We start from the raw sequence: 23,139 nt of genomic DNA on the forward strand, positions 1-23,139 counted from the left end.
CCTGGGGGAAGCTGGGGTGCACTGGAGTGGGCAGGCAGAGGCTGCTCCCGGCAAGCGCAGCAGAGCTGGGAAGGGGCGGGATGGAGGCGATGGAGGTGGGCACTGATAGCGGGGTTAATTCCACCCCCTTCTGAGTGCTGTGCAGCCCCGCAGGGGTCCCAGGCAGGCCCTGGGGGTCCCCATGGTGGGCTTGCTGCTCAGTGTCACCAGTGGTGGGGCTGGGCTGAGGCGGTGACACCGGGGGGGGGGCAGGTGAAGGGTATAGGGGGGTGACACCGGCGGTGGCACCGGGGGCACGCGGGTGCTATGGGGTAGGAGCAGGTGTCAGCTGAGGCGGGGGACACCGGGCTGGGGTGATCCCGGGGACTTGTCCCCCAGCCCCACGGCATCCCCGGGGCGGGGCGGGGCGGGGCGGGGGAGCCCGGCCCTGCCCGGCCCCGCATTGGCGCAGCCCCGGCGCTAGCGCGGAGGCGGTACCGGGCGCGGCGCAGAGCGGAGGATGCTGCGGGTGGGGGCCGCCGCCGCCAGCCTCGGTGCCGGTCCCGGTGCCGGTCCCGGGCGGGAGGGAGCCCCGGCGCATCCCGCCCGCTGAGCCCGGCCCGGCCCGGCCATGGGGGCTCTGACCAGCCGGCAAGACGCAGGCGTGGAGGAAGTGGATGTCCCCGCTAATTCCGTCTACAGATACCCCCCGAGATCCGGTGAGACCCCGGGGTGGGGGGGGGAATCCCGCGTCCCGGTGCCGCCACTGGGCTGCAGGGGAAAGGGGCAGCGAGGGGAGCTGGGCACGACCTTGCTCCGGTGGGGGATGTCCCTGCAGCCCCCGAAGCAAACCCCGACCGCAGGCAGCTGTGGGGCACCCTGAAATTACCCGTGTGGTGCTCGTGCGGTGCGGTAGGGATGGGGTCACCCCTGGGGTCCCCTCCCTGGGTGCCGCTTTGTCAGCCGAGCCGCACCCCCAAACTTGGCTGAGTTGATGCTAAATGTCTTTAATAAATTATTATTATTATTAATAATGATAATTTCGGCCGTTGTCTGCAGCGCGGGGCTGGAGCTGCTTTTGTAGCCGGTTGCTCCGGCGCTGGCTGCTTAGGGAAAACCTGGGTTTAAATTCCCGGGAGGCTGGGTGGGAGGGATTGGAGGGGATCCCTCCTTCCCAGGGCCCTGCCCCAGAGCAGCACCCCAGCCTCTGCCCTGGGGCGCCTTCCCCAAGCTCCTCTCCTGCCCGCGTTGTCGCTCCCGGCCCTGTCTCAAACCTTGTGCGTGACCTTGGGAAATCCGTCCCTCCCCTCCAGGCCTCGGTGTTCCCTGCAAAGGGCCGGGATGAGGCGGTGCCGGGTGGGGGGGTTGTGGTGGGGAGCGGAGATGGAGCCGGGTCCTTGGGTGGGCAGCGCTTCCCACCTCCAAAACACCCCCATTTCCCAGGATGCTGACCTGGAGCACGGCATGTGCGCAGGGATTGCCACAGGATCCTTGCGGCACGGGCTATTATTAATAGAGAACTATTTTGGTAGCTAATAGGATAAAGTAAGCCCTTGGCTTGTTAGTGCTGTGATAAATGACTTGCTAATTACAAATAAAGACCTCCTCAGGAAGCACTGCAGCCAGCACAACCCATGTTCCTGTGCTTGGCTTGATTTATTACTGTTATTTGAATTTGAAGCTGAAATGGGCTGGCACATCCATGGAGATGCAGGTTAACCAGGACACTGCGGGGTGGAGATGGCTGATCCTCAGCAGTGGGGCTCCCCCTGCTCCCCCTTTTCCATGCATTCAAGGCCTTTGTCACCTTGATGCTGGCTGAACCTGGACCACCACATCCTGGGTTTGCTCTTTGCAGGGGCTGTGGCTCTGTGCATTAAGGGGCTTTGTCTTGAGCTCCATTCTTATTTAGGGGCTCTTGAACTGCCTGGGTGTGGAGGGGTCAGTGCTGTGCAGCTCTAGGGGAGCAACTGCACCCAGCTGAGCACTTCCAAACTCATCTCAGCTGCAGAGGACACGGAGCTGATGCTTGGCTCTGGCTGTCACGGAGAAGCCCGGGCTCTTGGGGTGCTCAGTGGGGCTGGTCCCCCCGATGGGATGAGAGCAGAGCTAGGGGGACGGTCCTGGGGTCCTCAGGGAGAGGTGCCCGGGTGCCCTGGGGTGCGCCAGGGCAGGATGGTGACCGCGGGGGATTATGGCTCTTAATCCAAGCGGGGATTTGCCTTTGGCGCTGCTGGCAGCCGAGGGGACGTGCTGGGAGCAGAGCCGGTTCCTCCCTGGCAGCGGCGCTCCTCTTGCCTCGAATGCCGCATGGAAACAGCCACTGGCTTTGGGAGCGTGGCCCTGGGGCGTCCGTGGAACCCCAGGCTATTCCCTTCTCTCCTTGCAGATGTGGCTTTGGCTGCTGGGCTGCAGGCTCGCTGTTGGTGCAGCCCATGGGAATAGGGCAGCTATGTCTTGTCCCAAGCGAGCATCTCCCCTGCATCATCCCGGGGTCCCATCCAGGCTGGGGGCAAATGGGATTAGTTAAACCAGCATTTTGAAGCAAAGGCTGGGATTTGCTTTGGTGATTCTAATCTTGTGCTGGTAAAGGCAAGAAGGAGGAGCAGAAGGGGGCTGTTTATGGAGCCTGGCTTGGGGCAAGTCCCTGGAGTCCTGCCCCTGTCCCTGGCTGAAGTTGGCACTGGGAGGAGAGAACAGGAGCAGAGCAAGGGGCTTGTCCATGCAGTGACACCCCGGTCCCGGGGTTCCCATGCCAGGGTGGTGGCACTGCCATGGCACAGGGAGCAGCTCCGGGGCTGTGATGGGTGAGGGCTGACGCAGCAGAGCCTGGCTGGGGTTTGGCTTTGCCTCCAGCTGCCTCTGGCTGCCTGTGTTAGAGTGCAGTTAAATAAGCCTCAGTGTGCCAGCTCACCCATGGGGTGCTCCGGGGCAGGAGCACCCAGTGGTGGCTCAGGAGGTGATGCAGGATGCATGTCACCGAGTGCCAGAGCCATGGGCACACACAGCGCGCACCAGGCTCTGTGCCCATGGGGTCCTTGTCTCTCTTGGGGCATCCAGGCAAGGCTCACCCCTGGAACTCATGGGGCAAAGGGGCTGACAGTGTCATTGGCAGTGGCTGGTGTCAGATGTGTCCTGCTGCAGGACACACGTGGATTGCCAGGAGCCTCAGGCCGCCTTGGTTTATTGCTTCTTCCCAGCAGCAGCCCTGGTCAGCCCTTCCCGCATGCTCTTTTGGCCCCTGGGGTTTAAGATCTCATTAAAGCCTGGCTTTCCCTTGGCGATGTGACCATCCTGGATGGGCTTTTCCTTCCCCTGGGGACAGGTGTTGGTCAAGGCTTTATAACTAGCCAATAATAAGGTGGCTGTGCCTGGGAAGGTGCCTCTCTCCTCTGCCACCCGCTGTGCCCATGGGGCCACCGGCACCCCAGCGCACAGAGCCTGAGGCTCCTGTTTAATGGTGAAGCTTCTGGAGGACCTCCCCTAGGCTGCCTGCACGCAGGGATGCTCGCTGGCAGGGCGATGGGGTGGCAGTGGTGCGTTCCTCACCTGCTCCCATCCTATGGCAGCCCCCAGCACCCCCAAACCGTGGCTGGAGCCATCTCCGAGAGCCCCTGCTCCATTTTCCAGCTTTCCCCAGTGCTGGAGGAGCTTTCCTGCAGGTTTCAATGCCGTGTCCCCACCTCCTGCTCTCACCCCCAGGCAGTGCCAGGAGAAGCTGCGGTTGGCCCCGCGGTGCCCCGGCCGTGCCGCTGCCGGCAGCCCTGCAGGCACTTTGCTCGTGGCTTTTCTCTTTCCACGTGGCCACGTCCTTCCCTGGGGAGCTGCCTATAAATTATGTACGTGGAAAATGGGACCAGGAAGCAGCAGGCATCAATAATAGATGGTTGATGGTTGCTGCATCCAGGCATCCCTGCGCCGTGGGGTAAAACGCTCCAGCCCTTCTCATCCCTCCTGCTCCCGTGTTACATCCCTGCTCCCCCTCCCCTCGCGCTTTGCCTCGGGGTTGGTTCTGAAATGCAGGATTAAGGCCTGATCCAGCCCTGGGCAGCTGCTGCATCTGCTGGAAGCCAACTGCAAGCTCTGCCTTCAGTCCACACAAGCAGAGCTGCAGCCCAGGCTTGAGCTCCTTTATCCAGAGCTTTAGTTTTGGGGTGTCCCTGGGGGGCTATGGATGACTCCGTGCTCTTGGGTTTGGGGGTTGTGTAGGCTGGGCCCCATCCCCATGGCCAGCGGGATGCAGTGTGGTGCCCATCCTACGTTCATTGCCTCTCCTGACTCCTGGTGCTTCTTCTCTCCCCATCCCTGTTCTCCCCTCCCTTTCCCTTCCTTTTCCCACCTCGAGGAGAAGTCCAGACCCTCCTGCCCCAGCTGGCCCCTGTGGGGCTGCTCCCAGCTCTGGGGACAGGACATGCCCGTGTTCTGGCTCTGTGCTTTACCCTGCAAGGGGAGAAGGGTCCCTGGCCGTTGCCTGGTGTTCACCAGGGCAATGTGAGCACTTTGCAGGGGGGGGATTGAGCTTCTAGAGGTTCTACAGCCCCCCCAAATCCTCCTTCCTTCAGGTGAGCCCTTCCTAGGGAAGGCTGTGGGCTGAGAACAGACAGAACTGGGTTCAGGCGTGCTCTGCCCAGTGGCAAGGGTCTGGCTGTGGTCACGCTGCCTTGGCTGCACATGTGGTCTGTGATGCTGGGCAGGAGCAGCCCTGCCTGCGTGCCTGGTCCATGCTGCCCCTTCCCGGCTCCCCGGGGGCTCCCAGGGCTTTCAGTGCCAGCACCAAAGGTCCCTGGTTGAGGGTTGAGGTGACCGTGGGTGGCTCAGGCCAGGCCGGGGCTTGCAGGGGTGTCCTGGGCAGGGAAAGGGGCGCAGGGGAGGGACACAGCCCTGGGTGTGAGCCTGCTCCCATCACATCCCTGCATCAGCTCTCCCCACCCCGGCTCCATCCTCCCAGAGTTCAGCCACTGGAGCCCGGGCAGGGTCAGGATCGGGGGGGGGATGCAGCAGGGAGGGGTCGCTTCCTGGCCAGCTCCTCCTTCCCCTCCACCTGCTTTGTGTCTGCTCAGCCCGAAAGGCTCCAGCGAGGTGCCCCTGGGGACAAAGCCACCTCTGAGCCGTGGCTCGGTGCTGCTCCATTGCCCGGCTGAAGGCCGGTCCTCGCCCTGCGCTCAGCCCGTTTCTGTGTTTGCTTTGCAGGGAGCTACTTTGCCAACCACTTCATCATGGGCGGCGAGAAGTTCGACTCCACTCATCCCGAGGGATACCTCTTCGGGGAGAACAGCGACCTCAACTTCCTGGGGAACCGGCCCGTGGTGGTGGGCACCGGGGACACAGACGTGCCCCTTCCCAAAGTGATAGTGACTCTGTGTGTGTGTGTGTGTGTGTGTGTGTGTGTGTGTGTGATGGTGGGAGGCTGCTGGCTGTCACCCCCAAGCACGCCTGGGGTGGCCCAAGTGGATTCTCTGATGTCTAATATGAGGGTTGGCTGCTTGCTGCAGCCTGTCCTCCACTGGGCACTAACCCAAGTCTGCCTGCATTCACTCCACAGCAATGTAATCGCAGAATCCCAGCCTGGTTTGGGTTGGAAGGGGCCTTAAAGCTCCTCCAGTTCCAACACCTTCCACTAGAGCACCTTGCTCCAAGCCCCTGTGTCCAACCTGGCCTTGAACACTGCCAGGGATGGGGCAGCCACAGCTTCTCTGGGCACCCTGTGCCATTGTCACTGCTCTGTCTCCTGTGCAAGGGGTGAACGGGTTTGCGGATGGTTGGGAACAGGCTGGGTGATTGTGTGACTGTGGGTGCTGCCCCATGCGGCTCCGTGCTGTGGGTCATTGGAGTTGCTCATACTCTTCCAGCCCACAAGGGCTGCTTGCACACACAAACCTGCCAGCTTGAACACAGCAGCTGGTGAAGAAGATGGTGAAGGGTCAGGGTTCATTTAACTCCATTCTTGCTCTCTGAGAGCCCCTTTACTTAGGGGGGCTTTTGACAAGGACAGGACAAGTTCAAGGACACTTACAGCTTTTGGCCATGAAATATGATGGCACACCATCTGCTTTCAGCTCCTTTTCTAGCAGGGATAGTCCCTCAACCGTAGAGAGCACAAAGTGTTGTCAGGTTGGACTCTGATAGTCTTTGTGTGATGCTGAAGAGGTACCAGAACGACCACAGAGATGCTGCAAGGGCTGGAGCAGCTCTGCTCTGGACCCAGGCTGAGAGAGCTGGGCTGGGTCAGCCTGGAGAAGGCTCCTGAAGGGGAGACCTGAGAGCAGCTCCAGTGCCTGAAGGGGCTGCAGGAAACCTGGAGAGGGGCTTGGGACAAGGGATGTAGGGACAGGCCAAGGGGAATGGCTTTAACCTGCCAGAGGGGAGACTGAGATGAGCTCTTAGGCAGAAGCTCTTCCCTGTGAGGGTGCTGAGGCGCTGGCACAGGGTGCCCAGCCCTCCAAGCCCCCTGTGAGCACTGGGTGGGCAGAGGCAGTGCTGGGCTCTCCATCCTCTGCACTCCCCCAGAGTCAGCGCTCGGGTTCCCTCTGCAGCAGCGAGCACTGGAAACCCTCTTGGTTCAGCAGCAGCCTCTGCACTGCCCAGTGAGCAGGGCCCGGGTCAGACACCGGCAGCAGAAGCTCTGGGGAAGGACAAGGAGCAGCTTGGGAGCAGCAGGAAGAGTCAGTGCAGCGCTGGTGACTGAACTGCATCGCTCTGGTTCAATCACCAGCACCCCTGGGCTGCAGAGCTGCCACCAAGGTCCCATCTCCCTGGGGACCCGGGGTGTTTTGGGGCTGGGCTTCCAGGTCAGGCCAGTTTGGGGGGCTCAGGGAGGGGCTGGGGAGGGTCCATGTTGTTTCTGGTCCAAGCCTGTGTCCAGGCACCGTTGTTTGGGCATCTCTGATGCCACCTCCGAGACTTGGCATGATGCTGCTTGGCTGTGATGCTTTCGTGTCCTGCCTGCTGTGGGAGCCCTGGCTGGGCTGGAGGCGTTGGATGTGTCCAGTGCTGTTTGGTGGGGGTTTGTTTGGGTTCCTTGGCTATAAGGAGCCATGGAAAACGGTGTCGCAGTGTCCCAAGTCCCCTCTGAGCTGAGCCCCGTGTCAGGGCTGCTCACAGCCGCGCTGCGCAGAGCACCCCGAGGCGGTGCAGGCTCTCTCCTCCATGGATAAGCTGGATTTTCCAGCTGGGAACAGGTTCCCAAGGGGCTGGGAAGGGCGTTGCAGGCTTGAGCGGCTGCCACCAGGCTGGCACAGCCCTGCAGGGGCCGAGGAGCAGGGAAGCTCTTGCGGCACCCGCTGGGTTCCCCTGCCCCTGCAGACCTGCCTGGCTCCGCTCGTGTGGAACCCTAAGGGAGGGCTTGGGGGGTGGTTTCAACTGTAGCAGAAGGGGCCTGGACCAGACGTTGCTGTAGCTCATGGACGATGTTCTTAAGGGTAACGGTTGCAGTGAGGGGGTTTTCCTGTTGTTTTTCAGCTTGATTTAAATTGAGGAGATGCAAAACCTCCTCCAACCGCCCCTTTGTGATGTCAGGTCAGGCTTGCAGCAGCTAATTCAATAAACCCCTCAGTTCTTCCCCCAGAAAGAGCCCACACGTGGGTGTGAAGGAGCCCAATGGTGACGTTTCTGCAGCGCAAAATTTGCCTGCGGCACTTCCCCATCCTGCCCAGCACCCAGGGGACCCCTTCCTGCATCACCCACCCCTGGGTGCTGTGGTGCAATGGGGCCGGCACTCAGGGCTGCTTTGGGTATGGCTGGGCTGGAAGCAAGAGGTTGGATTGAGCAGGGGATCGTGACATGGCTCAGCTCCAGCCCGAGGCCTTTTCTCACTTGCTCCCTTCCAGCTGCAAGGTGGGATTCTGCAGGTGCACATTAACAGGTTCATTAACACCAGGTTAATGACTGAGCAGGGGCAAGCCTGAGGGGCTGTGGGTTCACCTTCAAAGCTTCTGGTGCCATCAGCAGTGCTGGGGCTGGCCCAAGCTTTAACCCGCTTTTCAGTGCCACCGGTGGGAGCAGCGCTGTGGGATGGTGGGACACGGGAGGTGATGCTGGGTGGTGGAGGAGGGATGGGGCAGGCCTGTGCTTGTGCTGCCTGGTCGTGCCAGCTGTCTGTTGCATCCCGTCCCATCCCATCTCATCCCTCTGAGTCGTGGACAGGTCCCCCAGCCCCATCCATCCTGCTCTGCAGGGCTCTGGGCCCAGGGCTGGTGCTGATGGATTTGGGGATGGGGAAGGTGCTGATGGATTTGGGGATGGGGAAGGTGCTGATGGATTTGGGGATGGGGAAGGTGCTGATGGATTTGGGGATGGGGAAGGTGATGATGGATTTGGGGATGGGGAAGGTGCTGATGGATTTGGGGATGGGGAAGCTGATGATGGATTTGGGGATGGGGAAGGTGATGATGGATTTGGGGATGGGGAAGCTGATGATGGATTTGGGGATGGGGAAGGTGCTGATGGATTTGGGGATGGGGAAGCTGATGATGGATTTCCCACGCGAGGGCGCCAGGGCCATGGGAAACCGGCACTTCGCTCCCCGCAGGGGCCATCTGCAGTTCGGTCTTGTCCCCTCAGTATCGGGGTCCAGTGGGTGCTTCACTACCTGAGCTGGGGGTGATGTGGGGGCCCAAGGGGACCCAGGCAGGCTGGCGTGGTTCCCATTCCCTCTCCCAAGGCAGCAGTTGAGCCCTTTGTCTTGTGAGCATCTGTCATCCCTGATGGCACCCGATGCCCTCCTGGCACACGGTGACAGCTCACCAAGGAGCTGGGCCTTCATCCCGGCCGCTGTGTCTCCAATGCGTCTTTGTGTTGTCCCTTCATGGGGCTTATCCTGCCTGGGAGATGGAGGGGAGGGCGATGGGTCCTGCACCCCTTCCCCAGTGCCCTCCTCTGGGCGGCTGCAGTGCCAAGGAGGGGGTGTCCCTGGCTGCCACCGGGTCCCCTCTCCCCAGCAAGCCCTGTAGCCCCTGTGCGGGTGGGCAGGAGGGACCAGGAAGGACGAGGTCACCCTGGAGGATGCCAGGACCCCTCTGCCTGTGGTGCTGCTGCCTGGTCCTGCCTGGTCACCCCTTTGCCTCCCTGATCCGGGCATGGCAGAGACCCCACCACCCCATCCCCATCCACCCCAGGGGCAAACAGGGACTCTGTGTCTGCTCCTTGGCTGTTCTTGTTCTGGAGCTTCAGCCTCCCCCTGCCCAGCCCCGTCCAGCAGCTCCACACTGCACCAAGAGCTTAAAACACACCAGCATCAGCCTGCCTGCCCTGTGCCCGCATCTCACTCACCCTCCAGCCAAAGGGACAAGGAACAGCCCCTTTGTGCATGTCCCAGCAGTGAAACCGTCCCCTGCAAGGGGCTTGGGGCTTGCTCTTTGCAGAGGGATGTCCCTGTCATCACACTGCCTGGGACCCAAGTGCCAGCGGGAGCTGCGGGTCAGCACCCATCAGGCTGTACAGGCCACGCTGGGTCCCTGCTTACAGGTGCTGGGTTGGGGATGGGGGATCCAGGACAAGGTCCATGGCTGCTGTACCCCGCTGTGTGTCTGCCTTCACCGGTGTCTCTCTCGTCCTAGTTCCCTTACGCTGCTCCACCTCCTCAGGAACCCGTGAAGACCCTCAGGAGCTTGATCAACATCCGCAAGGACACCCTGCGCCTTGTCAAGTGAGTCCTGTGGGGACAACAGGGATGGGCACCCCATGAGCTGTGGGTGGGCAGGGTCCGGCTGGGTGCTCCAGGGGATGCTGAGCACGGGGATGCTGAGCACGGGGATGCTGAGCACAGGGATGCTGAGCACAGGGATGCTGAGCACGGGGATGCTGAGCACAGGGATGCTCGCACCGTGGATAGAGGGGATGAGCTTTTGCTGTCCAAATGTGCCCCATCCGCTCGCAGCTCGGGTGCTGGTGCTGGCTGCCTCTGGGATTAAAGGAGCTTAGTGCTGCCTTTGAAGTGCTTTTTGTTCCTCCCCCACCTTCCAAAGGCTTTGCTGGAGGGAGGCTGGGACAGGAGATGTGGGATTGCAGCTGGAATCTGCTGCAGCATTTCCCGGTCCGCAGGCTGGGCTTTGCCCAGGGAAGCTGTGGCTGCCCCATCCCTGGCAGTGTTCAAGGCCAGGTTGGACACAGGGGCTTGGAGCAAGCTGCTCTAGTGGAAGGGGTCCCTGCCTGTGGCAGGGGTTGGAGCTGGAGGAGCTTTAAGGTCCCTTCCAACCCAAACCAGGCTGGGGTTCTACCACTTGGGGCACTCTGGACCCTCCTGCTGTGCCTCAGTTTCCCTTGGTGGATGGGGAAGCCCCTTTTGGGGCCACTGGTGCCAAGAGCAGCCTTGTGCCAGGGGCTCAGTCCTGGGGCACCCTGAGCCATGCCTGGGATGTGCCCATCTCCCGCACCCCCTGTGCTCCCCAGGTGCTCAGAGGAGGTGAAGACCCCGGGGGAGGAAGTCAGCAAAGCCAAGGTGCGCTACAACGTGGAGTTCACCTTCGACACGGACACCCGCGTGGCCATCACCATCTACTACCAGGCCAGTGAGGAGTTCCACAACGGGGTGGCGAGGTGAGGAGCCTGTGCCCCCCCCCATGCCCTGTGTGTGGCTCCTCCTGATGGACACGGACCCTTTCCTCCCTGGAGCGCTCCCCCATCACATTGCTGAGGGCAGAGCGGGTCCCCACCTCCCCTGGCTTCCACCTCCTTCCCTGTCCCATCCTGCCCCTCCTGGTCCCCACCAGCTGGGCTGCAGAGTCCCCTCCTGTCCCGTGTTGGCTCCTCTGGGGTTATTTTAACCCTTCTTAGGACTTAGCTCAGCCCCAAAGGCATCCACAGGGGATGAGATGTGAGCCCCCCCCCCCTTTCCCATCTTCCCAGCATCCCCATGATCCGAGGGGACCCTGACTCTGTCCTCTCTCCACGGCACAGCTACATCCCCCGGGACTCGAGCCTGCAGTCCGAGACGGTGCACTACAAGCGGGGGGTGTGCCAGCAGTTCTGTGTCCCCTCCCACACCATCGACCCCTCCGAGTGGAGCGAGGACGAGGTGGGTCCCACCGGTGGCATCACCCATGGGGTCCGGGTATGGTTGTGGATGCGGGGTGAAGCCTCCATCCCTGCTCCATCTCACCCAGCCTCTCCTGCTGTCTCCCTCCAGCTGGGCTTCGACCTGGACCGGGAGGTGTACCCCATGGTGGTGCAGGCGGTGGTGGATGAAGGAGAGGGTGAGGATGGGGTTCCTTGTGTGGGGTTGGCTTGTCCGGTGGCAGGCTTTGGGATGCCACCGCAGGGCAGAGCCTCCTGCCTGTCCTTGATGCTGCCATGGCTCTGCCCATCCCCTAAGCCCTGTGCATCCCTCTGTGTCTTGCAGAGCACAGCGGGCACTGCCACGTGCTGCTGGCCACCTTTGAGAAGGTAAGTGCCGCGCTGGGACCATCCTCATCCTCCTCCCGTCTCACCCAGCGGGCGCAAGAGCTCAGAGGAGCCCTGCAGGGCTCAGGATGGTGCTGCTGGGATGGGGCTGCTTTGGGGCTGCTCCTGAAATTCTGGGACTAGCCCCTAATATAAGCATCACTTTTGAGGTGTTCGGTCTCACCCCTCATCTTCCTTCCTCCAACAAGTCTCCAGCCTTGGATGTGAAATCCCAGCTTCCTGGTCCCGGGTGTCAGGAAACTGCTGCAGAAGGGGATGGTTGGGAACAGGGACTGCTCCAGGGTGGGTGCAAAGGGGTCCCTGGGTGCTGAGCCCCGGTGCCACCCATGTGCTCTCCTCCCTCCAGCACAGTGATGGCACCTTCTGCGTGAAGCCCCTCAAGCAGAAGCAAGTGGTGAGTGTCCGGGTGTCCCGGGGTGGTGGCAGCTCCTGCCCTGCGCACCCCAGGGTGACGAGGGGCTTTGAGGGGCAGCAACCCCAGTGTGGGCAGTGGCTGCCCCTGCTCCTGCCTCCCAGGAGCTTTTCCAGTGCAATCCTGAGTCCATTGATGCAAATGGATGGAGCAGGGAGCTGGGAGGGCCTTGTCTCTGCCCCTCACCCCTTCCCCACGGGCTTGCAGGTGGATGGTGTGAGCTACCTCCTGCAGGAGATCTATGGCATTGAGAACAAGTACAACACCCAGGACTGTAAGGTATGTGCCTGCATCCCACATCCCATGTCCCTTGGGCCTTCCCTTAGCCCCTGTTCCCTCCCCTTAGCACAGGTCCAGCCACTAGGACATGTTTGGGGCAAGAGTTTGGAGCTGTTGGGGCTGTGCAGGTGTCCGGGGACACTTTGTGGTGGCATCCAAGCTTCTGGGGGCAGAAAGCTGCAGGATGGAGCCTTTTTACCCCCTTCCTTTTTGCCCCCTTCCTCTCCCCCATCCATTGTGGCTCCCTGGGAGGATGATGGCTGGATCTTACTGGTTTCGGAGGGGACAGTGAGCCTCAAACATGGGATGTGCCTCACGCTCTGCTTTATATATATAAGAGATGGGGTGAAGGTTGCATCCCGCTATGGGTGCCTGATGCCTCCAGCCCCAGCTCCCCGCTCCAGAAGGGAGGGACAAGGTCCCAGGGTTGGATGTCAAGAGCAGGGACCCAGGCAGGGAAGGGAGCTCCCGGGACACCCACCCTTGTGCCAATGGGCTGGGGAGCAGGAGCTCGAGCTGGTCCCGTGTGTGCCATGGGCAGGTGGCCGAGGATGAGGTGAGCGACAACAGCGCCGAGTGCGTGGTGTGCCTGTCCGACGTGCGGGACACGCTCATCCTGCCCTGCCGCCACCTCTGCCTCTGCAACACGTGCGCTGACACCCTGCGCTACCAGGCCAACAACTGCCCCATCTGCAGGCTGCGTAAGCACGGGCTGCAGCCCTGGGAAGGGGCTGGCATCTCTCATACTGGGGCTGGCATTTCTCATACTGGGGCTGAAGTGTCTGGGAATGGGCTGGCATCTCTCATACTGGGGCTGGAATGACTGGGAATGGGCTGGCATTTCTCATACTGGGGCTGGAATGACTGGGAATGGGCTGGCATTTCTCATACTGGGGCTGGAATGACTGGGAATGGGCTGGCATCTCTCATACTGGGGCTGGAATGACTGGGAATGGGCTGGAGTGTCTGGGAATGGGCTGGCATCACTGGGAGTTCACTGGCATCTCCCACCCTGGGGTTCTGGGTCAGCCTGCTTGCAGCGATGCTGTGCAGCGCAGGGAGGCCCCTCCTGGGAAACGGGTGCTGTTCTGGGAGGTGTCTCATTCAGTACCCAGTTTTCCCCCAACCTCTTGTCCCTGCTGCTGCAGCTTTCCGAGCCTTGCTTCAAATCCGAGCCATGAGGAAGAAGCTGGGGCCCCTCTCGCCCACCGCCTTCAACCCCATCATCTCCTCGCAGACCTCCGACTCTGAGGAGCACTCGGTCAGTGCCCGCGGGGCAGGTTTGGGATGCACGAGCTCCCCACGGCCAGGGTTTAGTTATTTAATGCAATTGGTGTTGCCACAGACTGCAGGTAGAGACTGCAAAAACAGGGCTTTAACTCGGGTGGGAGGACCATGATTTGGGGCTTTCATTTGTGCAGGGAGTTTGTCTGTTCCCTGGGGCTTAGCTTCTCCCTGGAGTATCCTGATCCCAGCCTGGAGAAGACAAGCTGCGTGGAGACCTCAGAGCAGCTCCCAGTGTCTGAAGGGGGCTACAAGGATGCTGGAGAGGGACTCTTCATCAGGGACTGGAGTGATGGGACAAGGGGTGATGGGTTCAGACTGAAACAGGGGAGATGTAGGATAGACATAAGGCAGAAGCTCTTCCCCGTGAGGGTGCTGAGGCGCTGGCACAGGGTGCCCAGAGAAGCTGTGGCTGCCCCATCCCTGGCAGTGTTCAAGGCCAGGTTGGACCCAGGGGCTTGGAGCAAGCTGCTCTAGTGGAAGGTGTCCCTGCCTGTGGCAGGGGTTGGAGCTGGAGGAGCTTTAAGGTCCCTTCAGCCCAACCCCTCTGTGACTCCCTGGTCTCTCCGCAGGCCTCAGAGCACATCCCCCCGGGCTATGAGGTCGTGTCGCTGCTGGAGGCTCTCAATGGGCCGCTGATGCCATCCCCGGTGCCGCTGCGCAGGCTGGGGGAGCCCCCGGGCACGGGGCCCCTGCCCTGCTATGATGGGTCCCTGCCCCCCCTGCGGGCTCTGTCACCCCTCGAGCGCATCCCCGACTGCGGCCCCCCGGGGCTCAAGGTGAAGAGGAGCATCTCCAAGTGAGTACCGGGGCTGGGGGGGGGGGGCTCAGGGGCTGGGCTGGGGCAGGAGTGAAGCCCTTCCCTTTGCCCCCTCCGGGCAGGTCCATCTCGCAGAACTCCTCCATCCTGCCCGAAGAGGAGGATGAGAAGTCGTGCACCGAGTCGGAGCTGAGGGTCTCCAGGAGGAGATCCCCTGCCCGGTGCCAGGAGGTGAGCGCTCCCGAGCCGTGGTGATGACCCAAGGCACTGGGAGGGCCGCAAGTTTGGGGAGGTTTGGGAGCTGCTTGCGGTTTGCCCCTCCTGGCTCTTGCTCCATCCATGAGGATGCCTGGGGGAGATGGGTCCATCCCTGCGCAGTGTCCCCCATCCCATCCTCCCCGTGGGTTCTTCTTCCAGGAGTGTGGTGTGACGCCGGAGAGTGAAAACTTCACCCTGTCATCATCAGGGGCCATCGACCAGTCCTCGTGCACCGGGACACCGCTCTCCTCCACCATCTCGTCCCCAGAAGGTAGGCACCATGGTGAGGCAGCAGAGAGGTATCGGAATGTGGTTTGGGTTTGCATGGCCCCTTCCTATCTCTGCTTCGTCACCCATAGACCTGGAGCTGGGGACATAGGGGTGCTGATCACCCTTGCTTCATCACCCATAGACCCAGAGGGATGCGAGTCCCATGACCTATGTTGGCAGCTTTCCACCCATCACACCTCAATGGCTCCTTCCTCCTCCTCATTAGCCCCGTTGTGATTACCTGGTGCTGACCACCTGCACGGGTGGGCTGGGGGGGTCCAGTGGCCCCGCTCAGCCCCTTCTCTCCCGCAGAGCCCGTCAGCAGCAGCCTGGCCCAGTCCGTCATGTCCATGGCCTCCTCCCAGAGCCAGCACTCCCAGCTCAGCACCGACACCGTGTCCTCCATGTCCGGCTCCTACATCACTCCTGGTACGGAGGAGGAAGAGGAGGACGAAGGGGAAATGCTCCCCTCGCCCGCAGGTGCCAGCGCCACAGCCTCTGACGGAGAGGTAGGGGCTGGGGGGGGTTTGGTGGTGCCCATCACCGCCAGGCTCAAGAGCTTCTCCTCCAAACCCACCAGCACCACTCTCTTGGCTGGTTTTTCCTTTCCATCTTCCCCACCTTCTTCCCACAGTCGACGCCTGTGGAGTCCCCGGATATCAACTTCGTCAGCATCTCAGCCGAGGAGCGCGATGCCGAGGTACCCACAGCTGCCTGGGGAGGGGCTGGCACCAGCATGGCAAGGGGGGCATTGGGATCTGGGTGCCCCACGGATGGGCAAGCTGGGCGCTGGGCTGGGAAAGGGGCTGCTGGAACATCCGTGCCCCTGCAGGGCCTCCCTGGCAATGGATGGGGCAGTGGGGTTGTCCCCTACCCAGGAGCATCTTCCTGCTCCCTGGATATCCCCAGGGCCAGGGATGTCATTCCTGTGGTGGGACACTATGGGGCTGCTGATGCTCACTGCCTCTCACAGGGCAACGACGTGCTGGAGGATGAGGATGCGTCTCCCACACAGGAAGATGGTAAAAGGCCCCTGGTCACTGTTGTCCCCTCACTGTCCATTGGCTGTCACCGGTGGGCAGACGCTGGCTGTGCCCAGCTCCCCTGCCTGCCCCCTGCCACCCATGGGTGACTCCATGGGCGCTGGGGCTGGGAAAGCATCCCAGTGGGGTCACCCATGGGTGGGCTGAACACCAGTGGTGGGGGGAATCCAGGCGGCCGCGGGGACCCTGGTGAGCACAGTGTGGGATGTGCAGCAGGTGGTGGTTGGCATGCAGCATCCAATGGTGTTTCCATTGGGAAAGAGGCTCCTCTATGATTTTCCCTTTGCTAGGAAAGCCTTTCCTTGCACCTCTGAAGGTCTCCCCCCTAGGGGTCCCTGTCTGGGCTGGTTCTCATAGGAAGGGGCTGCAAAACTTTTCCCTTTGGGATGCTTTCCTGACTTCTTTTATGGCCTGCCCTCAATGTGCTTTCACGAGCCAACACACGTGCACTGAGGGCTCCTCTCACCTCCTCCCTTGTGCTCAAATAAGCCAAGGAAAGACGTGGTCACCCCTGTGCCATAGGCCACCAGCCACTTTGGATTTCTGTTGGGCTATAGGGAGCCCCCCAGCGTGCCCTATCCCACATTTGCAAGTCTCTGGTTAGCAAAAATGTGCCAAAGCAGTTCCCCCATCCAACCTGGACACTCAGCTGAGCTGGAAAGCAGGAACACCCATTCCCAAAACGGGTCTCTGCCCTCGAGGAGGCTCTTGCTGATGGAGAGACTTGTATATGACAACTGGGAGCGACCAGGGGCTGTGGTGGACGTCCATGGGCATCCCAACAACTCCGGGAGCAGGATGGCCTCTCTCCTTAGGACATGGTCCTGCATCTGTTTGCAATGGGGCTACTTACTTGGGAACATCCCTCCTGAGGTTTAGCGCCTGCATCTGATGGATGCAGGTCAGAACCCGGGGAAGATCTCTTGTAGAGGTGATGCTCAGAAGCAGAGTTATCCCCAACGGCCTCCATTCCCCTGCAAAGCTTGGCTACAGCTTCTTCTGCCCCACGCATCCGGTTGCTGCCTCCTCCCGGCATCCCTGCGGCTCCCACACGCGCTAATGGTGCTGGAGAGGCTCTGGAGGGAGGTGACGGTGACACCGTGACCGGGGACCACCCGGCTGGGCCAGGGGGAGGTTTGGTGAACCCCGGGTTCACGTGTGCCCATCACCGCATCGTTGCTGTTTCGCTGCCCTGCGATGCGGCCGGCGCAAGGAAAGGAGCAGCTGGGGCCGTTATTGTCCGCTCTTCACCCGCTCCCGGCTGAAGGCACCGTTTTAATGCCGTTTTCTTTGGAAAGAGGGTGGGAAAGGGACAGGAAAAGAGCCCGAAATCCCAGCCCCCACTGCTGAAAAGGCCCCCGCGAGCCCCAGCGCTGAGCCGCGGCGTTAACTGCCTTAACTCCCTTCCAGGCCCGAGGACAGGCGCTTTCCTCGGTCTGAGCTGTGACAATAACAATGACTTGGGCATCGCACACGTGAAAGCGCTGGACAATAAACTGTGCTCTGAGGCCTGCTTACCTGGTGAGTGGCCGTCTGCTGAACATGAACTTGGGGCGGGGGGGACAGTCCCACTCCTCCCTGCATCACCCCAGCCCTTGGCATCCCCCCCTCCTCTCCTACCGCCATCCCCATCATTCCCACCACCACCCCCAGCAGGTTGTCCTCACTGCACCAGGCATGTCACCACCCAGCTGCAGGTCAGGGTGATCTGTCCCCGCTGGGATGCATTGTCCCTTGGCCAGGGCAGTGCTGGTACCCCAGCCCTCCCTTGTGACGGCATTTGTGTGGCACAACTGCAGCCTGGTCCAGACCTGCGTTGGGCACAGCAGTATTTTGGGTTGGGATGTGATCCACAGCCCGTCCAGCCTTACAACCTGCCTCCCCTCCTCTTCTTGAGGGGAGACCGGGGATGTCATGTTGGGCTGTCCTGCAGAACCCCCATGTTCATCCCTCTTTCCCATTTCTCCATGCTTTCTTTTCCACCCTCCTTCCACTTCTATTTCCTCCCACCCTCTCTCCATCCCTCTTTTCTTTCCCTCCTCCCTCCCATGCTCCCCTGTCCCTATGGAAGTTCATGTTCGCTCTGTGCCAACACGGTTTTCCCAACCCACGCTTGTGTCCCCCCCTGCCCAGAGCTGCCCAAAGGTGACAAATGTATTGGTGACCCCGCTCCTCGTGTGGCCCAGGGGCTGCTCAGTGCTGCAGGATCCTCTTTGCCAGCCTGTGTACGGAGGAAACGGGGGGGGCAGAAAGCCCAGATGAAGCCCTCTGAGGGTCCAGGTCTCCATCAATACATTTGTGGACAAGCTCAAAGCAACTCTGCCCCCACCTTGCCCCTGTGCCTTAATCTGTGGTGGTGTGGGGTGTGAAACCTCGAGGAGCAGGGGGGGAAATCCTTTCTTTCCCCCCTCTCCTCCGGAAAGCTCCCTTTCCTGCTGCTTCCCCTGTTCCTGGTGGTTTCTGCGCTGGAGAAACATGGCTGAGGCTCCCTGGGAGGAACAGGCGCCTGCCACAAGTGCTCTGTGTCCCCTCCATCACCCTCTGGCAGCCACTGGCTGAACCCCACCAGTCTGGGGGGGGTCCCAGCAGCACCCCTACCTTTGCTGGGGGTCCCAGCAAAGCATCCCCCAGCTCTGGCACCGGCCAAAGCCATCCCCGACCGCGTCCCCCTCGCTTATACCAGGGGGAGGATGAGGAAGGGGCAGCTTTGCAGCCCTGCACTCTTGCTCTGCTGTGAGGACTGCAATGGCCTTGTCCCCCAGCTGGGCTGGGGTGCAGGATGTGGCCCCTGCGCTGAGCCCAGCCAAGGATGCTCTCTCCATCCTTTGGCCACCACGTGTGCACTGCTTGGAGCCCTCGGCAGGGATGGGAAAGCATGAGAGGGATAAGCGGGAGCTGAGGCTTTGGGGCTGCCCGTGGTCACTGGGGGCCAGGGGGAACAACCCCAGGGATGTGAGCTCTGTGCTAAGGTGCTTGGAGCAGGATTGCCATGGGAAGAGCTCGGGGAGCCGGGGCAGCGGAGGGGAGCAGCCACCCGGGGGCTGTGATGGTGGTTTCCTGGTTGCGATCAGTGTTGGGTTTGTCCCTTCAACTCAGGGCAGCTCCTTCCTTCCCCGGTCCCTCTGCTCCTCCTGCCCCGGGGCATTCAGCCTCCAGCTGTGCTGGAGCTCCTGTGGGGCACAGTCGGACGCTGGTGGTGCTGGTTTGCAGTCGCAGGGCTGGTTTGCATGCACTGAAATAGTCCTTTTTGGCAGAGGTTTCTTGCAGGTCTGGATGTGACCACATCCCCGGGGCCAGCAAGAACAGGGGCAACTTTTATTTTGGGGCCAGGCACTGGTTTCTTGGAAGCTTAGAAGAAAATCACCTTGAGCAGAGATGACGACATCATTATTGTTGTTATTTGTCCCTCCCTCAGTTTCTCTTGTGGGGTTAGACCTGGATAGACCCATGGGCTGGGTTTTGCTCTCTCTATAATGGATGAAGGCGCAGGGTTCCTCAAAGCTCTTGTGAAATCTCTGCAGGTTTCAGGCTGGTGGGAAAGGGCTTTGGGAGGAGTGGAAAGGCCACATCCCAGGATTTGGGGACACAAGGTTTATATCCAACCCGCAGACCTGTGTCCCTGTGGACCCTGCAGAGCCCTGGAGCGAACAGCAGGTTGCAGGGGCTGTCCCCATGGCTCAGAGCATCCTCTGGCTGTGGTCACGGCCTTGGCCAGATCCTGCTTCCCAACCCTGCTCCTCAGCAGCCACCCAAGGGTGCGCTGAGCTGAGCTGGGTCTGTGCTCCAGGGCGCTGCAGTGACCGATGCAGCGTCAAGCTCTTAATGGGATTTTGGGGGGTGTGTGTTCTGTGTGGTCCTGTTTAACTATCCCTTCCCTCTGGGATCTGCAGGCTTAACATGCCTTGCTCTCCAGCCTGAGCTTGCCATGGAAAGCCAGTGGAACAGCAGCTGCCCCCTCCCATACGTCAGCAGGCAGCAGGGATTTGTTGCTCCCTCTTTGGGAAAGCCTCAGCACTTGGCCTTGGCCTTGGGGTGCCCTCACATGGCCCCCCTCAACTCAGAGCTGCCCCGAGCCTTGGGCACAGGGCTTTCACCTCACTGGGGGGGAGCAGCCGCCCTGCTTTAGGGGTGCATCCCCTTCCTAAGGGCACCACGTAGCCTCTGGGACACAAGCCATGGGCAGGCAGGTCCCCAGCTCTGCCCATCACCCTGCCCTGGCTGGAGGGTGCTGCCTGCACCAGGAGCCTGCAGCCCGAGGTGGGGCATGTGGGGACGCAGCTTCCCTGTGCCACGAGCATGTCCCCCCCTCGGTTCTCCTTGGCACAAGCCCACGCATGATGTCCCCCTTGCCCCGTCGGTGGCTCCCTGTCCTCATCCCAGACCTGTTCCCGGGCAGTGAGCCCCTCATTCCCCCCAGTCACCCTGGCTGCTCTCTCGTGTGCATGTCCCCCCGGTCCCACTCTGCTCCCCCCTTCACCATGTGCCTTCTGGTCTCTCCCGCCACGCAGGCGCTGTGCCGGACTCCTGCCCCATTAACATTGAGGAATAGGTATGAGACACCCAGAGCCTGCGCCCGCCTCGTGCCCGGTCACCCCGGGGGGTTGGTGCCCCTGGCAGTCCCCTTGCTGGGTGACACCCCAGCCTACCCTGCAGCCCCCCATGGGGTGTCTGTAAGTGCCCTCTTACAGGGCACGGGTGGGCAGAGGCAGCCCCCTTCCATGCGGGTTATTAAAACCTGGCCGTGGTGCACTGTGCTTCCCATTCGCCCCTCAGCATTCCCGAGAAATCAGAGGTTTAAGGGGCTCCCCTGGTTTGGAGAGGTAAGTGCAGGCACCAGCTAGCCCTCAAACCCAATATGGGGGGGGCTGGGGAGGTGGGTGCCACTTGGGGAGACTGTGTTGCATCCCATGGGAAGATGCCCAAGGCTGCCGTGGCTTTGGCAGCCCCTAACCCCCTGTTTTCTCGCCCCAGGCCCAGAGGCAGCCAACAACAACGTGCGGCTGCAGCAGGCGCCCCGGCCCCGCTGCCCCCCCGGCCCCCAGGACCTGGAGCTGGCAGCGGCCACCCCTGTGTGAGGGCTCAGCCTCAGCAGGGGCACACGCACCCCCCGTGCACACAGAGGGGTCCGGGCACCGCAGGCATCGCCACCTCCCTCCCCTGCCTGTGGTGGGACTGCTTTTCCAAAGACAAGATGGTAACGTGGGCTTTTCCTGCCCGGCCCCGCTGTGCAGAGCGGGGCCCTGGGAACCACATCACTTCAGAGCCCCCCCATCGGCACCTTCCCATCCTCCAGCCCTGATGGGGATGGTCTGGGGTCCCCTCCTGCCCCCGGCCATCTCACACCCATCCCCAGGCCTCTCTCCTCCGGTGTGCAGAGCACATGGGATGGGGTCACCCCACAAAGGGTGTGCTGGGATGTTGCCAGAGGTGCACGATGCCCAGGGGTGCAGGTTAAGGATGAATGTTGGCACTGGCATCCTCACTACGCAAGCCAGTGACCTTCATGGGGGGCTGGCACCCCCCCAGGTTCGCTGACCCCATGCTCTGGGGTTGTCCCCATTAGTGCACTGGTGGGGATGGTGCCCCTGGGGCTCCCCGTCCCTCTGCTCTCCACCCTGGGCAGCACGTGGGCTCTAGGGCCTGGCCCATGAGTTTGTTTTCCCCAGGGGATGGAGCGGGGTGGCCAGGGGACCTGGGACACCCCCCCCCCCCCCCCGGTCACCAGCCCCAGGGACATGGCCAGTTTAACCTCACTGTCTTCCAGTGGGGCGGGGGCACAGGGCTGGGGCTGTGCCCTCTCTCTGGAACAAGTGCCAAACGTGTCACCCCTGGCCTGCCCTCTCCATCGCACTTTGTAGCAGGGGGTGGATGAGGGTGTGGGAGCTGCTTCCCCATCCCTCCAGCCCCATCCCTCTGGCCAGCCCTGGCCTCACAGCGTAAGTGGGTTTTGCTCCAGGAGACAGGAACACAGGGACTGCAGTGGGGTAGGGATGCAGCCACAGAGCTCGGGGACCTGATGGGGCCATTGGCAGAGGCCAGGCTCCACTCCAGAGAGCACCAGGAAGAGGCAGAAGGCACCCTGAGGAGCATCAGACCCAACATCCCAATCCAACAAGCTCTTGGAGCTGTTTGAGTGAGCCCAGGGTGGGAGGTTGAGCCCCCCTTTTTCCCCACCTGGTTTTCTCAGGCAGATGTGACAGCAAAGGCCACCTCCTCTTTGCAGAAGGAAGCTGCATTTCAGAGCTCCCTTAGGACAGAGATGTTCATCCAGTGAAAGCGACATCCCCAGCATGCAGGGAGCAGGTCCCCACCACTGTCCCCATGGTGCAGCACAGGCCATGCTGATAGCTGTTGCTGCTAAAGGGAGAGAAAGCCCTTTATGGGGCTGGGAGGTGTTTGCTGCTCACTTCATGTCCCTCACTTCATAGTGTGGGTCCTGCTGGAGGGGGGGTCAATGCTGGCCACCCTCCTCTGCTCTGGCACCCCACCATGACTCCTGTAAGCTCAGCAGCTCCCAGATTCCTCCCTGGAAACTCAGGGCTGGGTGCTTGATGGGGGGTGACGTCTCCATCTGTGGGATGGGAGCTGCTGCCACTGGGGAGCTGTGGTGGGGAAGAGCCTGGCAGCCATTTGGGGACATGGTGTGTGGCCCGTGGGGACACACTGCCCAGTGCCATGGTGGGGCAACCCATGGGGTTTGGGAGTGCTGGCCCCAGGAGCCAGCATCACCACACTGGGCACAATGAGAGCTTTGGGGGTTCACTGCCACGCTGAGCTGAGAGGACCAAGGGGGCTGTGGGAGGCTGGCTCTTCCCTAACCCCCAGCATGGAAAAACCAGGATGATGCTCCAGGGGTGGCTCAGCTACCAAAGCCAAACCTTCCTTGTGGCTTCAAAGGGGTCCAGAAGAGCTCTCCAGGCTCTACACCATCATGGTGTAGGGCTGTGGCAGTGCTTGTGGCTGCTGGCAGGTCAGGTCCTTGCTCAGGAGGGTCCCTGGAGGGTTTTCTGGCTGCTCTGAGCTGTGTGTCCCCAAGTTAGCTCCCAGGGTGGCTGTCCCATCCCACAGCTGGTGGCATGCACATGGTGGTGGAGAGGAGCCAGGAGGAGCGAGCAAAGAAATGAGCATCCTCCACTGGTGGCACAGGAGAGATGGGATTTGGGTGCAGGTGGCACCAGTGCTGTCCTCAAGCCACCCAGAAGGGACGAGGGGTAGGCAGGAGCTGCTGGTAAAAGGCAATAGCCCTTGTTCCAGTGATCCAGCTGTCAGGGATTTAGGGAAAGAAACCGGATTGCTGCTTCTGAACTCTGCTTTGAGCATGTTTTGGATTTTCAGAGTATGTTTAATAAAGGGCATCTTATGTCAACAAAGCATCCAGAGTCCTTCCGTGGTGACAAGGTGAGAGCAGCTGGAGATGTGGTGGGTGGAAACACTTTTTGGGTGGGAGCATCCACCCA

The 23,139-nt window shown here is 61.4% G+C and overlaps 1 protein-coding gene across 6 annotated transcripts; it reads left to right on the plus strand.

The window, feature by feature from the left end:
* The first annotated feature begins 451 nt into the window (after positions 1 to 451).
* On the plus strand, positions 452 to 23,052 carry RNF157 (ring finger protein 157). Of its 6 annotated transcripts, none has more exons than XM_062632202.1 (20): positions 453 to 698; positions 5,170 to 5,288; positions 9,534 to 9,622; positions 10,366 to 10,512; positions 10,873 to 10,990; positions 11,102 to 11,168; positions 11,315 to 11,358; positions 11,723 to 11,770; positions 11,996 to 12,067; positions 12,609 to 12,768; positions 13,216 to 13,328; positions 13,924 to 14,150; positions 14,234 to 14,342; positions 14,529 to 14,640; positions 14,922 to 15,148; positions 15,274 to 15,339; positions 15,613 to 15,661; positions 17,093 to 17,203; positions 20,191 to 20,231; positions 20,654 to 23,052. In XM_062632202.1, the coding sequence occupies exons 1-19, from the start codon at positions 611 to 613 to the stop codon at positions 20,229 to 20,231; spliced, it is 2,007 nt and encodes a 668-aa protein (XP_062488186.1). In that variant the 5' UTR covers positions 453 to 610; the 3' UTR covers positions 20,654 to 23,052. The 6 variants fall into 6 exon arrangements, with proteins under 6 accessions (XP_062488183.1, XP_062488186.1, XP_062488184.1 ...); XM_062632203.1 differs by having other exon boundaries at positions 454 to 698; positions 14,952 to 15,148; XM_062632199.1 differs by lacking the exons at positions 20,191 to 20,231; positions 20,654 to 23,052 and adding an exon at positions 18,937 to 19,277 and having other exon boundaries at positions 452 to 698.
* The last annotated feature ends 87 nt before the right edge of the window (positions 23,053 to 23,139 follow it).

The sequence above is a fragment of the Pezoporus occidentalis genome, unplaced genomic scaffold, assembly GCF_034315485.1.
Source record: "Pezoporus occidentalis ecotype Australia unplaced genomic scaffold, CSIRO_AGI_Poc_V1 ctg387, whole genome shotgun sequence".
Taxonomy (NCBI): Eukaryota; Metazoa; Chordata; class Aves; order Psittaciformes; family Psittacidae; genus Pezoporus; species Pezoporus occidentalis.